The sequence below is a fragment of the Populus nigra genome, chromosome 3 (assembly GCF_951802175.1).
Source record: "Populus nigra chromosome 3, ddPopNigr1.1, whole genome shotgun sequence".
Lineage (NCBI taxonomy): Eukaryota > Viridiplantae > Streptophyta > Magnoliopsida > Malpighiales > Salicaceae > Populus > Populus nigra.
The window spans coordinates 12,861,736-12,880,760 of record NC_084854.1 but is presented as its reverse complement, the minus strand read 5'-3'; the positions used below and the strand labels follow the sequence as shown (position 1 = coordinate 12,880,760).

The 19,025-nt window shown below is 35.5% G+C and overlaps 1 protein-coding gene and 1 pseudogene across 1 annotated transcript; both read left to right on the top strand.

Annotated features, from left to right (window-relative positions):
• The first annotated feature begins 8,170 nt into the window (after positions 1 to 8,170).
• LOC133689415 (polyol transporter 5-like) lies at positions 8,171 to 10,157 on the top strand (annotated as a pseudogene).
• A 6,674-nt stretch (positions 10,158 to 16,831) lies between these two features.
• On the top strand, positions 16,832 to 18,532 carry LOC133689414 (polyol transporter 5-like). The gene is made up of 2 exons (XM_062109277.1): positions 16,832 to 17,021; positions 17,158 to 18,532. The coding sequence occupies exons 1-2, from the start codon at positions 16,832 to 16,834 to the stop codon at positions 18,525 to 18,527; spliced, it is 1,560 nt and encodes a 519-aa protein (XP_061965261.1). The 3' UTR covers positions 18,528 to 18,532.
• Positions 18,533 to 19,025: the final 493 nt, after the last annotated feature.

Genomic DNA, 19,025 nt, shown 5'->3' with positions numbered 1-19,025 from the left:
TTATGTAATTAATCGTCTTCCCACTAAAATTTTAAATCATTGCTCTCCTTTTGAAAAGGGTTTCCATCATAAACCAAATTATAACTTTATGCGTGTGTTTGGTTGTGCCTGTTAGCCAAATTTACGTTCTTATAACAAACATAAATTTGATTACAGATCATAAACATGTATTTTTATTGGCTACAGTCTCTCACATTAGGGGTATAAGTGTCTTGATTTGTCTACTGGCAAAATCTTTGTGTCTAGACATGTCATATTTAATGAACTTTTATTTCCTTACAAATCTCCCTAATCTATGTCCTTAGTTCCCAAGTCCACTGCTATCACCTTACCAGCAAATTTACAACCAAATGTTTCGAATTCCCTAACTCTTTTTGTAGGTGATGTTACAAATGCTAATCATGTCTCTCCACATGAATTTGATCTCATTCCAGCTACTATTACTACAAATGTTATTTCAAATGAGGTTCTAACTCCAGTACTGCATACGGTTCATATATCTTTTGCTGATGCACTTGCTCCTTCCAACATATCAAGTAAAATGACTACCAAATCTCAGACAAACTCTCTCAAACCAAAGTAACCATATGTTGGGTTCATCAAATATCCATTGCCTCATGCACTTCTTGCACAATCCTGCCACGCACCAGTTGAACCAACGTCTTTTACTGATGCTTCAAAAGACTAAAAATGGAGGGAAGTAATGAACATGAAATTTACTGCTCCTTTACAAAATAATACTTGGGATCTTGTACCGGCTAAATCCAACATCAATCTTGTTGGAAATAAATGGGTTTACCATATCAAGACTCATGCTAATGGCATTGTGGAGCGGTACAAGGCGCGATTGGTAGCTAAAGGCTATCATCAACAACATGGTGTTGATTTTCTAGAAACCTTTAGCCCAGTCATTAAACAAGGAACCATTCGGCTAGTGTTATCTATCGCTCTCTCCCAGCGTTGGTGTATTCGGCAACTGGACATTCAAAATGCCTTTCTCCATGGACTGCTAGATGAAGAGGTATATATATGTCAACCTCAAGGGTATATTCATCTAGATTTTCCCACTCATATATGCCGCTTAAAGAAAAGTATGTATGGTCTTCGTCAGGCTCCCCGTTCTTGATTTTCTTGGTTGACAGATCAATTGCTTCAGTATGGTTTTGTAGGCTCAAAATTAGATCCTTCACTTTATATTCTATAGACTGCAAGTTTCCAGCTGCTCATACTTATATATGTTGATGACATAATCGTCACGAGTTCTTACTTTGAGGAAGTCAACAAATTAATTTATTACCTTGGATTGCCTTTCTTGTCAAAGATTTGGGACCGTTATCATATTTTCTCGGAGTTGAAACTCCACATGATGGTGGTGATCTGATTCTGACTCAATGAAAATATAGATAAGGTAAAACCTTGCAACACACCAATGTCCACAAACTGCACACTCTCCAAATTTGAGGGTATTGATTTCGACGACCCTTATTTATATCGAAGTACAGTCGGTGCCTTACACTATCTCGGTTTTACACAACCTGACATTGCGTTTGCAGTTCACAAGGTGAGCAAGTTTATGCATTAGCCCAAAGATGTTCACTGGCAGGCAGTAAAACGTATACTTCGTTATCTTAAATACACTGTAAATTATGGTTTACATATTACTCATCAATTTGATCATACTTTATAAGGCTTTAGTGATGCCGATTGGGCTGGTGACAGTGATGACCGATGAAGTGTAGGAGCATATTGTATCTTTCATGGATCCAATTTAATTAGCTGGAGATGCAAACAACAACAAACAGTGGCACGCAGCAGCACTAAATCAGAATATAAGTTATTGGCCAACACTGATGTTGAATTGCAGTGGCTTCAATCTCTGTTGCAAGAACTCAAAATGCCTCTCCAATGCTGTCCAACTCTTTGGTGCGATAATATTGATACGACTTATCTCTCATCTAATCCAAAGTTCCATGTTAGTACGAAACACATTGAAATTGACTTTCATTTCGTACGAGATCAAGTTGTGTAGCAGAAACTTCATGTCTCCTTCGTGTCCACACGTGATCAGCTCGTAGATTTGTTGACTAAACCTCTGACTGTTGCATGGTTTAATCATCTACGAACCAACCTTCATGTGCAGGAGTTGCCCATTCGATTAAGGGGGTGTATTGAATTGAGATCCGTTAATCACGTAGAAGATTGTGCAGCAACTAAAAATCAGGCCAAACCTCAGCAAGCGGAGAAGACATAACAATAATCCTAGACCTTTAGTTTCGATTCTGTTAAATACCTTGATTTACGTCTTCAGATTCTACTTTTGAATTTTGTATAGCAAATTAGTATGAGTGATTTACTCATAGTTGTATTAACAAACATTGAAAATAAGAAAATCATTCTACCTCATCTGTCTCTATTAAATTCTACAGTTAGATATTCATTTTGATGCTGCTCTATGGAAGGTAATGACCATTAATTAAGGAAAGCAATCTGACAGGAACAAGGATGGAAATGATTTGATAAGTTGACATTGAAAGTAATTGTAAAGCCACAGAGATTCTATGCTGAGAGAGTTATATTTATAAGTAATGTACAGGTATAGTTACAGTAGGAAACAACAGCTGAGTAATGTAAATCTATCTAGCTATATTATCTCCTACAATTATGGAGAGTGACGTGTTGTATCACATCCCTTATCATCCCCCTGCAAGTTAAGTGTGGGATTAATACGAACACGAAGCTTGGAGCGAAAGAATGTGAATAGTGGTTGAGAGAGACTTTTTGTAAAATGTCAGCAATTTGTAGGTTGGATGGCACAAATTTAGGCTAAATGGTCCCTGATGCTACCAGCTCACGAATGAAGTGATAGCTAAGAGTGATGTGTTTCGATCTTTTATGTGAGACTGGATTGAGAGTAAGAAACAATGCACTTTTGTTATCACAGAGGAGTAATGGCTGGTGTGATAAGGAAACATTGAGATCACGAAAAAGATGAGTTAGCCAAACAACTTCAGAAGCTGTGTGAGCCAAGGCACGATACTCAAATTCACAACTTGAATAAGAAATAGTGGGTTGTTTCTTAGCACTCCATGATATAAGATTGTCACCTAGAAAAATTGCATAACCGGAGGTGGAGCGACGAGTGTTAGGACAACCAGCCCAATCAGCATCAGAGTAGGCAGTAAGACCAGTTAATGACGAAGGAGAGAAGAAAAGACCATAGTGAAGAGTGTCTTTAACATACCGAAGGATGCGTTTGAGGGCTTAAAAGTGGGGTAGTGTAGGGGATTGCATATGCTGACTTACAGAATTTACAGCATACGTTAGATCAGGATGAGTGATCGTTAAATATTATAGAGCACCCACCATGGAATGAAACAGCGTGGGATCATGGAAGGCATCACCATCGCTGGACAATTTTTGTGAGACAACCATGGGAGTTGGTGTTGGCTTGCATTCTAGAAGCTGAGCATGGACTAGAATATCATAGGTATATTTTGCTTGACTCAAGAAGAGGCCATTTTCAGAGGAGGAAACCTCCAAGCCCAGGAAATAATTCAATGTGCCTAAGTCCTTCATGGCAAACTCACGATGAAGTCGTTGAATGAAATGCTAGAGGAAGGGAATATTGTTGCCAGTAACAACAATGTCATCAACATAGAGCAAGAGTTAAAGCATGATGTTGGAGCAAGTATAGACAAAGAGAGAGGAGTCTGTAGTGCTGCATGTGAAACCAAGTTGCAGTAGAAAAGAACTGAACCGATGAAACTCTTGCTTCAAGCCATATAGTGCCCGTTTTAACTTACAGACATGATGAGGAAATCATGGATCAGCATAGCAGGGGGTTGCTCCATATAGACAATTTCATTTAACAGACCATTAAGGAAGGTGTTTTTTACATCTGGCTAGTGGAGAGGCCAGTTTGAAGAGACTGCAAGTAAGAGCACAAGGCGCACAGTAGAGGCCTTAACAACAGGGCTGAAGGTGTCATGAAAATCCAAACCAGGAAGTTGGGAATAACCTTTAGCAACAAGGCGTGCTTTGAGACGATCAACAGTGCCATCAGTTAAATATTTGACATGAAAAATCCACTTTGAACCAACAATATTTGTGTGTAGTGGACGAGGAACCAAGTCTCATGTGTCATTAGAGGAAAGGGTATCCAATTCTTCATTCATAGCAGAAATCTTACAGGGGTGTTTAGAGGCAGATGAAAAACTTTGTGGTTCCTGTGTAGTAAGCAAGGCGTGGACCAGTGGTGAAGGCAGCAAGGTTGTAATATATGAGTGATGTTTGGGCTTGAAGACACCAGCTTTAGCTCTAGTGATCATCGGATGAAGATTAATAGAAGCTCCAAAAGGAAGTGCAGGCTAGTCTGATGGCAGAGAAACAACAGAAGTGGCTTCTGTTACAGCAGGGGAAGCAACTGTTTTGTTTGGAGAAACACCTGTGGCAGTAGGTTCAGAGGATAAATGCTGCACAAATTCATTGACAAGATTAGTGGTACAAGGAACATAAGATGATATGGAAGGTGCAATAGGAAGTGATGGAAAAGTTTGCTAATTTGTAGTAGAAATAGCGGTGACATCAGGTTCATTAAAAGATGAAATAATTAGGGATGTGGGATCACATGAAAAGGATGTATTAGTAAATAGAAAATTAAGCTCATCAAATCGGGCATGACGGGTGATGTAAATATGCTGTGTAGAAGGATCAAGACATTGAAACCCTTTGTGAGACATGCTATAGCCAAGAAAAATACAAGTAGTGCTATGTGAGCAAATTTGTTAGATGTGTAATCTTGTAAGCAAGGAAACACATGACAACCAAAAGGATGGAATTCAGCATACACGAGTGGCTTACCAAATAAAATCTCATTGGGAGAAAGGTTGTCAAGGATAGGTGAGGGCAACCGATTGATGGTAAAAACAACAGTACTGAATGCGTCAACCTAATGTGATAAAGGAACCTGAGAATGGAATAACAAGGCTAGACCAGTTTCAGTGATGTGGCGATGTTTACGTTCAGCGAGACCATTTTGGGAAGGAGTTATGGACAAGACATTTGGTGATGAATGCCGGAAGCATGGAGATGAGATTGGAATTGATTGCTTGTAAATTCAGCTCCCCTATCGCTTTGAACGGTTTTGATTTTGCAGGAGAACTGAACCTCAACAAGAGTTTGAAATTGCTTAAAAATAATAAAAGCTTGAGATTTTAATGTCATGGGATAAAACCAAGTGAACCGCGAGTGATCATCAATAAATATAATGTAATAATGAAAATTGGATGAAGATGTAACAGGAGCAGGTCCCCATATATCACGGTGAATGAGTTTTAAAACATGAAAAGCACGTTGATCATTGACATTAAAAGGTAGTCTGTGATTTTTAGTAGTCTGACAAGCAACACACAGGTTGGGAGAAGGTAGTAAAGAAGTAACAGAAAGACAACCTCTTTTATTTAATAAGGAAATAATAGAATGTGAAACATGACCTAAACGTGCATGCTATACATCATAAGAGGCACGCAGAGAATTATTTTTAAGAGAAGAAACAAATGCATATTGACTATGTTCTAGCATATAAAGACCATCTTTATGACGACGACCGGTTGCCACCACCTTTCATGTATTGCGATACTGTATGAGAAATGATGTGTCAATGAATGTAATAGATAAAGGATAATCAGAAGTTAATTTGCTAATGGATAACAAATTTTTGGTGAGCTGGGGAACAACTAAAACATCCAAAAGATTAATATTTGGAGTAGGGGAAAGAGTACCAACATGAGTAATCGGTAAAAAGGCTATATTACCTACTATTACACAATCCTTACCATTATATGGTTTAACCTTGTCCAGTTGAGAGGAGTCTGGCGTCATATGTGCAACAGCTCCAGTATCAGTTTACCAATCGGTTGCAATGTGAGGTGAAGAGCAGGGATAGACAGTTTCAGCAACATTTGCAAAGTTAGCAGACTTTGCATAGTGATCAGGACAATGTGCAGCTGTATGACCAATATTGCGACAGATTTGGCAACAGGGTGAATAAGAGTTTCGACATCCCTTGCCATGTCTAGGATAGAAGGATCCTCCTTCTCTGCCACGAAACTTACAAAAACCTCCATTGCGTTGCTGATTGAAGTGGCTTTTAGTTACAGCAAAGACAGCAGATGGGAGAGCAGGTGTTTCAAGTGACTTTTGAAAAATTTCAGAACTTTCAGCCTTGGAGTCAAGATCACGAAAGGAAGGTAGAGGAGAAATAGATAGCTTGATGGTTGAGAAGTTCGCAAACTCAGAGCCTAGGCCACGAAGAAACCAATGAATTTTATCTGTTTCATCAGCAGGAGAGCCCATAGTAGCAAGTTGATCACAAAGTGCTTTAAAGAAACGAGAGTACTCAGTAACACTGCGAGACCCTCATTTTAAATGTTGTAGGTCATCTTTAAGATGAATTTCATGAATTTTGGATCTATGACTAAAGGATGATTCAAGTGCAGTCCATACTGCATGAGAAGTGGGGAGACTAAGAACTTCAGCCATGGCTTCCTCGGTCAGGGATGAAAGAAGGAGTATAAGTAGGTGCTGGTCTTCTGATTTTCGGATGGCATGTTTGGGGTTGGGAATACTGATTGAATTAGAGAGGATGGATTCTGGGGGCTCATGCAGAGATCCATCAATATAACCAAGTAGATTTTGAGAGTTTAGAAGTGGCAGAATCTGATTTTGTCAGAGAAGATAGTTGGTAAAAGAAAGTTTGATGGTGATCATATGAAACATTGTTTGAAGAGAAAGAGAAGAATTGAGAGTAGTTGAAGCCATTGGATCGGTGGATGTTAATCCTATACTACTCTGATACCATGAAAGTAATTGTAAAGCCACAGAGATTCTGTGCTGAGAGAGTTATATTTATAAGTAATGTGCAGGTATAGTTACAGTAGGAAACAACAGCTGAGTAATGTAAATCTATCTAGCTATATTATCTTCTACAATTATGAAGAGTGACGTGTTGTATCACATCTCTTATCAGACATCTAAACACCCAACCTTCTTTCTTTGGATTCATCTTCCTTCTTCGTTTCTAGAGGCTAAATATGGGTGCATCCTTAGGATGTCGAAACATCTGTGCAAAACATCTTTAGGACATTTTAACCCAAGCCTATCCAGTTATGAATTATTCTCCAATGTTTCTGGGAGGCATTAAGTAAATATTTTAATAAATAAATAATAGATTCTTAGTTAAATGAATCCATCCAAAACCGTAACGTGTATTAATTAAACAGATATCTTCAAATATATTATTAAAATAAAAACATAAATTGAACCAAACTATACTATCCAACGCGCCTTAAATGTTATATCTAAGCTTTTATGAATCTCATGAGTGTTTAGCTGCAATAATATTGATGTGCGACATTTATATGTAATTGTTGTCATTAATTATACATATTTTGGCCACTGGTCTAACAGTGATGCACAGAAAACAAAAAGGATATCTGTGAGTGGAAGGGATGAAAAAAATTGCTCGCTCGCTTTATTCCCGGTGCCCGATTATATGGGGATAAAATAATTTCATGTCATCTTCAAAAGGAACTATAGGGTGGTGATCAAACAAAATTTGAAGCCCACCTGGACACAAAAGGAGTAGCTTTTTCGTTGATAAGTATTGCTTCTAGCTTGCCCAAAGGAATATTCTCTTGGCAGCTCATGTTGTCGCGGATATCAAGAGTCTATATAGGTCTCTTTGGCTTCATATTCTGACCCCTTTGCCAGTGGAATTGATTCCCTGGCTTCCACCTTCAGAGCTGAGAAGATCCTCTCTACTGCATGCACATAAGTTTCAGGTTCTTCAGTTGAAAAACAGTTCAACTTATGATGATTACATTTGTGTCTTTCATGAGACTGTGGTTGAAAGTTCTAATTAGAGAAAGGTAGCACAAGTGCTGTTGGATAGCTAGGTCCGTGTGTGTAGCAGCATGTGAAGAACAGTAGTTTTTTCCTACTGTTTAAAAGGTTGGCTTTCTACTGTTTCACTTTCCACGACCTGGTCTGGAGATACACAAACCAGAAAAAAATAATCCCCTTCCCTATCATTAGCATTCTCAATTTAAAGCACAAGAATATTACAACAATTGTGTTAAGTGAAACAATTTTGTAATTATTATATATTCTAAAATCTTCAGTATCCTTTTGCATTTAATCTTCCAGTAATGCAATTCAATTCTGCCCTCGAATCTGCCAAACATGGTCACTACCGCCTACTTCCTGATTCAGAACCTTCTTTGCCCTAGGAAAATGATCTGAAAAATGAAAGAAGGAAAGAGAAGCAGCGCAAGGAGGCTTCTTGAGAAGAATTCCAAAGACAGAAGGTGCAGGGTGTTTCTATTAGCAGCAAGACTCAGATGAACAAGCATGCTCTTGTTGGCGCAATTCTGGCCTCCTCAAACTCTGTTCTCTCTGGGATATGGTGAGTTTCGTGCTTTTCATTCCAGTTAAGCTCTCTTATTGATGTGATGACATCCATGTGCATACAATAGCACTTCATCAAAGGGAGGAAGGAACTTAAAAAAAACAAACAAAAATATTGGAACACAGAAAAGGAGGTCCGATTAAAGTAAATAGCAATCTTGAATTTAGTAACTTTAATTTTTTTTATTTTTTTTTTGTCTTTATCTCTAATTTTTTGTCATAAATCCAAGTAGAGATCTTGGTGGGTTCCCTTAATGCATGTATTTTCATTGATTGGATCGCTAGCCACTGGTAGGACATCTGATTATATTGGAAGACGCTATACCATTGTCTTGGCGGCAGCCACGTTCCTTATCGGTGCACTTATTATGGGATTCGCTCCATCCTTCTTGTTCCTCATGGCTGGAAGGGTAGTAGCTGGCATTGGGGTTGGCTTCTCCCTATTGATCGCTCCAGTCTACACCTCAGAACTCTCACCAGCCATGGCTAGAGGTTTCCGATCTTCTCTTCCTGAAGTCTTCATCAACATCGGAATTCTACTTGGTTACATCTCCAACTTAATTCAGTCTGTCAAGTCTCCCTCAGAACATAAACTGGAGACTAATGCTTGGACTTGCAGCGTTCCCAGCTATAGTAGTTGCATTAGGTGTTATGGTGATGCCCGAGTCCCCTCATTCGCTCGTCATGAAAGGCCGATATGATGAAGCAAAGCAGGTCCTAATCAAAACATCAGAATCTACAGATGAAGCGGAATTGAGACTAGCTGAAATGATAAAAGCTGCCACAGATTTGACGAATGTAGCTTCTTCAAGCAACTGGCGTGGTCAGGGGGCATGGAAAGAACTATTGTTCTCCCCATCTCGTCCCATTCGCCGTATTCTCATTGCAACTATTGGAGTCAACTTCTTCATGCAAGCTTCAGGAAATGATGCTGTAGTGTATTACAGTCCTAAAGTGTTCAAAGACGCAGGAATCCAAAGCAGGAAACAGCTAATAGGTGTTACAATCATTAAGGGGATAGCCAAGACATCATATGTGTTTTGGTGTCCGCACTTTTCTTTAGAGCTTGTTTGGCAGTGTGGTTGTGGGTGCTTTTCAAATAATTTTTCGTGTCAAAATGCATGTTAATGATGTTTTTTTATTTTTTAAAAATTATTTTTGATATCAGTACATCAAAACGATCCAAAACATATAAATTATATTGCATTTTAGAAAAAAAAAATTAAATTTTTTTAAGAATACGTTCCCAAACATTACCTTAGTCAGGTATGGAAGGCGGCCCCTCTTGTTGCTGGGCTCTCAAAGTATCTTGAGCAGTCAAACAGTAAGCCTTTATGGTCCATTGCATTGTGTGTAGCAGCCGTATGTGCTGCTGTATCCTCCTTCTTTTCAACGGGGCTGAGGCCAATTACATGGGTCTACTCATCAGAGATATTTCCGACGAGGTTAAGGGCCCAAGGTTCAAGCTTGGCAATATCCGTGAACAGGTTGGTAGGTGGGATCACGGCCATGACGTTTATAAAGCAGGTAAACATTTGGAGGCATGTTTTTTTGCACTTGCTGGAATTATAGCAGCGGGCGGTGTTTTCTTTTATTTCTGTTTGCCTGAAACGAAAGGAAAGACCTTGGAAGAGATTAGGGTTCTCTTTGAAGATAAAGTCTATGGAAATGACAAAATTATTAATTCATAGCATCCCAGATTACAGTTTGGCTTATGGGTAGTATTGCCTGCGAATTGAGAATGAAAATCACCTTCCATTCTACTTCTAACAGGAAATAAAAACCCTATGCAGTTTAGGCTATGAGGAGAATGGCGTTTGTAATTTATTGATTTAATTTTGGCTGTTCAAACAATGTGTTTATATATATATATATATATATATATATATATATATATATATATAGGAATCCAATAAAATATATATATAATTATCAAATTATTTTAACAACCTAAATTAAATAAAATTATAAGGTCGAATGAGAAGGAAAATTGTATTAGTTCATATAAAAAAAAAAATTTATTGAATTCCTATTTATGAAGAAACAACTTTCGAGTGCTGAAATCTCAAACCTGCATCAATCTAGTATATTCAAGACTTAAAAATTATCGGTCATATTTCAAAATTAATTCAAGAAAATCCCACAATCTGTAAATTGAAAAGGAAAAAAACTGAAAAAGAGCGCCATTCACCTATAAATAATAATAATAAAAAAAAACTATCGAACTACAAAAACAATTAAGAAAACGATGGGAGTGGGGCTACTATTTAGTAGTAGAAAATCCCCTACTCAGTAGCCTGTTGTCAATTGCCACAGGGAATAACTGCATAGAGAGTAATTATGATTTAATAAGTACTAATAATTTGTTGTATAATTCAAACAATACTTTTTAGTCATGATGTAACATCCAAAGCCATTTATTCCGATAATTCAATAATTTACATGTTAAATGTTTGGCAAGAAAAAAAAAAGGAACTATTCACCATTCTATGAAATTAAAAATTCTCCTATATTTAATGCAATTTACGATATCACAAAATAACATTCACCTTACAACTAACACAACCAATTTCTTATATGACCTTAAAATATATAAAACATAACACCTCATTTAAATTTTTCTTTAAACACATACCATTGTAACATATATGATATTTAAAACTTGATTCAACTCTACTCCAACTCTCATCAACTTCTCTATTCATTTATTTGTTAATAATTTTTAACTCTAAGTTTATCCAGCGAACAAATCTTCATTCATATTAGAGAGGTGACTTTAAGGATTTTTGTTTTCTTTGGAAGTTCCCACTTTACATTGGTTTTCATCTCATGATGATGACACATGCAATAATTTTCTTTTTTTTATTTAGAAACAACACTTAATGACCTCCATATAAACAAAAATATAGGCAACCCTAATGGTTTTCATTCAATTAGAAACAACAAAACAATAATTTCTTTTCATTTGAAAACAATAACAGAATGGTTTCCATGCAATTAAAAACATCAGCACAATAATTTCTTTTTATTTGGGAACAACAGCACAACGATTTCCATGCAATTAGAAACAATAAGACAATGGTTTACTTCCATTTGAAAACAACAACACAACAATTTCCATGCAATTGAAAGTAACAACACAATGAATCTTCATTTCCAAGGATTTCCATTCATTGAGAAATAATAATCATAAAATAATCTTCAACACTAATAACTTAATTAAAATAAGTTCATCAACTCAAATAAGAGAGTAAGAAAAACGAAACCTACAAACTCTTCCAGCAACGTGATCTTCTCCAATGATCCAATCCCCGATGTCCCTTCTAGTTAACAAGGAGAACTTATGTCAACACATCATTTAGAACCATTTTCACATATTCATATTCGTACCAAAACATATAATAATACATTTACACCACCCATTTCTTTTTACCAATTTGTACTTATTGAATTATTTTCCCTCCATATTCTCTCATTTGGTCAAATTCAACATGGACACATCCTTCTAGGTATTTTCTTGAAAATATTTCATGCATTCATGTTGGTATGAAATCTACCATAATACTTTATTTGTTGTGTAATTTTCAACCCTTTTTATATTTACCTTTCTCTAGATGAACTTTACTCGCCTATTTATGTTCACTTTTCCCTAGCTACATGCAAGTGTAACATTTAATACATCATAAAAGGTTTTTTCCCCACCATCTACATGATTGGCTGGTTTATTGGCCATATTTTCTAGGTATCTATTTTAACATTTTTCAAACATGTATACATAAATCCACATCTTTATATTATTTCAAGACTTCTCTATATATTATTTAACTTGTTTATGTACAAGTAAAATTTATGATTTCCAAGTGATAATTTCTAAGATTAAAACTCATATTCATATATGATAGTTTAGATTATACACAATTGTTCTAGTTCTACTATTGTGAAGAGTATCTTCCTCACTTTTCCTTAACATAGCCAAAACCAAGACTTCATTTCCAAGAAGTCTTCTTCTTCTCCCCTACTCTTTCCTTTTATATAACATGTTACTCTTTCATATACTCTCTATAATTTATCCATAACATTAACCAATTCCATTCAATTTATAACATTTAAATATACAAAACTTAACTCTAATCATTATCTTTTAAAATAAGGTATTTAATATAATTTGACGTAAAATTACACATTTAAAGTTCATCTTCTAAATTTTCTTCATTTTGGCCAAAACATCACCTTTAAATTGCCACACATCTTTCCTAGTTTTTCTTTCTCAATTTAATATGTGTTCTCAAACTCACATATTAGTGTAACTTATTCATACTAATTATAGTCATTTATTCAAACACTTCAATATTAAGGAAATTCAAATCAAAACATCTTTTGATTGTTCATTTCACTAAAAAAAATCATCATAATTATGTTTAATGGTCTTAATCTTCAACATGCATATTCAAAAAATCACATCTGAAAGCTCTCCTATTTGGCCGAAACATTAGGCCTCTTCAACACCCATTTGTCTTCATCATTTCTTCACAATTTTCACTTGTTTCTAAGTTATTTCTCCTATACTTTAGTTGTTCAACATTAAGGTTCTCCTCTAGGTTAAACATTTAGGGTTTTAGATTAATATTTACCAAGAATGTCTTCAAATTGACTTGAGTAAGCCTGAGCCGTTTTTCTTATTTGATTTTTAGCTCCAATTTTCCTCACGACTTCTTCCACTCTTCCTCTTTATAATAGTGTCCTTTTCTCTCTAATTTATACCTATAAACTTAACTCTCATGCTTGCATACAAAGGTCTTTGGTAAGAAAGTGTTGAAGAGAAGATAAAAAGGAGAAAAATTGTTTATTGTTGTGTATAAAGTTACTATTTTATACTGATAGAAATACCGATGGAATATAAAATACCAATAGAATTATCAATGGACTAAGTCCCTTAGAGAGTTCCAAAGAATTAGAAAAACATTACAGGACTTTGCCACTGAAAATTATAAATGAAAATATTGCCGAACTATGTCCCTTTTGAGTAGGATATATACAATAAGAAGTATGTTGCTCAATGGAAGCCTGAGCACAACATGTGAGTTTGTTTTCCATTTTTGTATGGTAAAAAAATCAACAACAATGGATAATTTATGAATAATTAATTTCAATGAATGAATGAAATTTCAAGTTTACAGATGTGGAGGATGCTTGCACAATAACATCGACAATAAAATTATCAATAGACTAAGTCCCTCATAGAGTTCTAAAGAGTTAGAAAAACATTACAGGACTTTGCCACTGAAAATTATAAATGAAAATATTGACAAACTATGTCCCTTCTGAGTAGGATGTATACAATATAAAGTATGTTGCTCAGTGGAAGCTTGAGCACAACATATGATTTTGTTTTCCTTTCCTGTATGGTAAAAAAAATCAACAACAATGGATAATTTATGAATAATTAATTTCAATTAATGAATGAAATTTCAAGTTTATCGATGTAGAGGATGCTCACATGATAACACCGATAATGAAATTATCAATGGACGTGCCTTTGTTTCAATGGAGTGAGGTTTTTAAAAATTCTAAATGTAAGCCTATGATTAATACTTGGTTCAAAAAGTTCAAGGTTAGTATATTTATAAATATTTTTAAAAAATATTTAATTCAGTTAGTTTTTTAATTTTAATAAACTAATTATTTTATAAAATTTACGAGTAAAGAAATTTTTTATTGGGAGTAGGCTGACAACGACATTTCTAGAAGAGTATGGCAGAATCACATCGTTATTAGATAAGATTGAATTCAAATTGTGATATATATATATATATATATTAAAAGGTTAAAATTTCATTTTCATAATCTTAACCGATAATTGTTTTCTATGAACCAAGTTGCATGATTTCTAGTACGAGGCCCATAAAAAATCAAAGAAATATGCAAAAAAAATAAAGGTCTTCTAGGCTGGAAAGACATGGGAGTGTAGAGGGATTCCAGACCTCTATACATCTCAGAGGGTATCTTAGATGCTTATATCCAACACGTAATTTATAAGTGTTTCTTGTGGCGATCACATTCTGGTGTGAAGAATCGAATCAAGAAGATTCATGGTTCATTACAATACATACTAATGGATCCTTTCCGTTCATTTCTCATGCAAAGTGGATGGTAATATTTTATTTTATAAGATATATATATTTTTTAAAACAGTTGTTTTATATGAAAATATTTAATTAACAATAGTTTATTTTATAGGCTATGATGTTTGGGCACGATCTAAGACCGATATAGCTTTTTGTTGAAACATATGAGTGGAATGAGGAGTTTAGTTTACACTAAAACTAGTCAAGTTCCTGAGCTCTAAAATCGGGCAAATCAAATTATTTTCAATGAAAATACACACACACACACAGGTGTTGTCAACCTATTTTACACCACCATGAAAAGTTTTAATTGCAAATCAAAAGTTGATGTATGTGATTAATAAGATAAATCAAGAATTATATGTGTTAATAAATATTAAAAAATGGTTAATGTTAACCAAAGATTGAGTCAATGAGTTAAGACAAAAACAGATATTAAGATATCTTATCATGTCACGCGGTGAACACATCCAATTTGTTTTCTTAATTATAGTGCAATAAACTTGTTTTTTGTTAAAATAAATTATTATTCCAACTCATTTAAAAAAATAATTTTCTAGTATAATTCCTCCTTTTCTTATTAATATATTTTTTTTCAATAAAAAAATATATTTTTTCTCTTGGATTCTTAATACAATAGAAATCGAAAGCAATTAGAATAAATGTAAAACAAATCTAGATGATTTGAAATAAGAATAAAACATATATTTTTTCAATTAAAACCTCATTATCTTATTAATGTGCTATTTGTTTTTGGAATTTCATCAGAATAATAGTTTTAGACAATAATTTATCATAATCATAAAAGCAAGCTTTAATAAGCAAAAACTACGTATTGATAATCTTGACTTAAATGTATTCAAAATATAAAAATAATACATTATATGTGCATTAGCGAGGAGAAATTTTTAAAATCTATTTTTTTCACTATATGATAATAAAAATAGGTATGCGTAAGAAAAACAACAAATAAATTCAAGAAATATTAAAAAACAAATTCACAAAGAGCTATACAAAAACAACAATTGTTGATATTATAAAAAAGAATGATATAATCTTATCTGAAAGAAAGTAAAAACCAAACAATATATTATAAATACTATCCCACAAACATTTTTAATAATTTAATTTTGAATGAATTCAAATTAAAAATGAGGAGAACAATAAAGGCCTCCATAAATAGAGCCTACGACCATAAGCCAAGTTGGGCTGGTTGGGTTGACGCATAAGAAAGAAGGCTAGACATGTGTGGGAACTGGAAGGAAAACTTTTCAAAAAAGTATTGAGTGAATAGTAAAAAAAAAAACTTAATTTTTATTTTATTGTTAATTTTAGTCCTTTCATTTTTAATTTTTCCAAACAATAAAAGTGAATTTTTTTTGTAATATCGAGCATTTACTCAAAATTAACAATATTCCTATAAAAAATAAATTAAAATAAATTATTAAATCCATTAAAGATAAAATTAAAAAATAAAGGATAATAAAAAGGAAAACACGGTTGAATTCCGCAGTATTTTGTGAAGAATGAAATCGTCACCTTTTTATAGTAACAGGAACACAGTCCCTGCGACTTTATTTGTCCAATGCTTAACTCTCAACTAAACAAATTCATGTGCAATTATTGTGCCCATCCAGAGGAAGCACCACCGCGTAGTAAAGCGGCGAAAGTTTGCCTTCTATCAATTAACATCTATAAGAGTAAATTCGTCTTTAATCCTTGATTTATGAACACTTTTATATTTGAAAATATATAATTTAGTTGCTTGACTGACATTTACTTCTTGATTTTTCTTTAGTCCTCACTATTTTGATTTTTCTCTAAAAGAAAAAAAAAAAACATGCAGTTGAGTTTACAATAACACCAACAGCATATATTTTTGATAAAAGAGTGGTCAACAAGAACTTTAGGACAGAACAAAGTAAAAATCTTATAATTAACTGGGAAGAGTAGATGCATGGTGATAGTGCCCGCCATGCCACCGTGAAAATCTAGTTATCCAAACCGAGCTACAGTACTCCGCGCCGCCCAGTATAGTATTTGGGCCACTGCCAGCCTGACCTGTGCGTTTGTAGTGTGGTTTACCTGCGCTCTGGAATCCTAGGCCCAACAAACTCCTATCTTTTCACCTACTTCCTACTTTCACCCTCTATATTCTCCCATAGAAACTGGTGGTCCCTTCAGATTTAACATTAGTCCTTGGACGAAGACGAAAACGGAGCAGACAAGGAAATCAACATATGGCTGACACTGAACTTGCTCAAGCCCAAGAAGCCATTTCACCGGTGGGAGTTCATAGTCCTACAAGTATTAAGCCTCACCGTCTCAACAACCATGCTCTTGCTTGTGCTCTTCTGGCCTCTACAAACTCCATCTTATTAGGCTATGGTAAGCCCAATTTCACCTTTCTGTCATTTCTTGTTGGGAACGGTACGTGCATCAAAGCACTGAATCAATTACAGCAACAACCTGAATTACCCTTTTCAAAATATTATACTAGTACCCTAACTAGCAATTAATGTAATTAAATCAATTAATGGTGGTTGGGTTAAATTTGTACTTGCAGATATCGGTGTGATGAGTGGTGCAGTGCTCTTTATCAAAGAAAACCTAGAAATCTCATCTACTCAGGTAGAGATATTGGTTGGTGTTCTAAATGTTTCTTCATTAATAGGCTCACTGGCTTCAGGAAAAACCTCAGATTATATAGGCAGGCGTTATACCATAGTCTTAGCAGCCACAACATTTTTAATCGGTGCACTTCTAATGGGCTTGGCACCATCCTTCCCATTCCTCATGGCCGGCCGTGTCATTGCCGGTGTCAGGGTTGGATATTCCCTCATGATTGCTCCGGTCTACTCCGCTGAGATCTCCCCGGCAATGGCACGCGGCTTTCTTACCTCCCTTCCTGAGGTTTTCATTGTTTTTGGCATTCTCCTTGGTTACAATGTTAACTATGCGTTATCAGGTCTCCCACAGCATATTAACTGGAGGCTAATGTTGGGTCTTGCTGCTATACCTTCGTTGTTAATTGGCTGTGGTGTTATAGCAATGCCTGAATCCCCTCGTTGGCTTGTAATGCAAGGTAGGTTGGACGATGCAAAGCAGGTCTTGATTAAAATATCTGATACAATACAAGAAGCTGATTTCAGACTCAGTGAAATAACAAAAGCAGCTTCATCAGATCATTTAGATTCTTCAAGTGCTAAATGGCATGGGCATGGGGTTTATAAGGAACTACTGTTGAGACCATCTCGGCCTGTTCGCCGAATGCTTATTGCTGCTCTAGGGATTAATTTCTTCATGCAAGCTTCAGGCAATGACGCTGTTATATATTACTGCCCAGAAGTGTTCAAGGATGCAGGAATTCACAGCAAGAAAATGCTCTTTGGTGTTAATGTCATCATGGGATCTGCCAAAACTTCTTTCGTTTTGTTCTCAGCTCTTTTTCTGGACCGGTTTGGTAGGCGGCCTCTTTTGTTGTTGGGCTCAGCTGGAATGGCGTTGTCGTTGGCTGTTTTGGGAATGGGCTCTAAGTTTCTCGAGCATTCCAACAGCAAGCCTATGTGGGCTATCGTGTTATGCGTCGTGGCTGTGTGTGGGGTTGTTTCTTTCTTTTCTATAGGGCTTGGGCCAATCACATGGGTCTACTCGTCGGAGATATTTCCACTGAGATTACGGGCTCAAGGTTCGGGCCTGGCCATATCTGTTAACCGGCTGGTCAGCGGAGTTATGTCTATGACATTTTTAACCATTTCAAAGAAGATAACATTCGGAGGAATGTTTTTTGTGCTTTCTGGAATAATGGTAGTGGCCACGGTGTTCTTTTATGTCTTCATGCTGGAGACAAAAGGGAAGACCTTAGAAGAGATTGGGGCTCTCTTCGAGGATAAGAATGCGGAAGCAAGCATTGACGATGGAAGAGAAATGGGATAAATATAGTGTGTATGATCAATTAGTTTGAACTTTTCATCCCCTTTTTTTTTTAATAAAATCTTCTCATAAAACGCTCACCCTCATGAGGTCTACAATTTGAATCTCACCTATAACAGACTTCTTGATGATATATTTATGTTTACATACAATACGTTATAATAGCTGCCTTTGAAAAAAATGATAAACTTCAACCTTGCTATGAGTCTTTCCAGATCAAAGAATGGTGCATCTGTTCTCTGTGTGTGTGTGTGTGTGTGTGTGTGTGTGTGTAAAGAAAGATAACATGCTTACCTTTCTATCTTTCACCGTATGGTTTATTATCTCATTATCTCATCTTTATTTTACCAAACTCACATGAAGAGGTAAGCCCTTGACAGGCCGGAGTTTGAGAGCCAGTAGGCCTAACAATTACAGCGTAAGAGGGGTCTTAATTATCTTGCAAAAATGTTGGGGGTAGCTTGTAAAATGGGTGCAAATATTAGTCCTGCATCATATTTG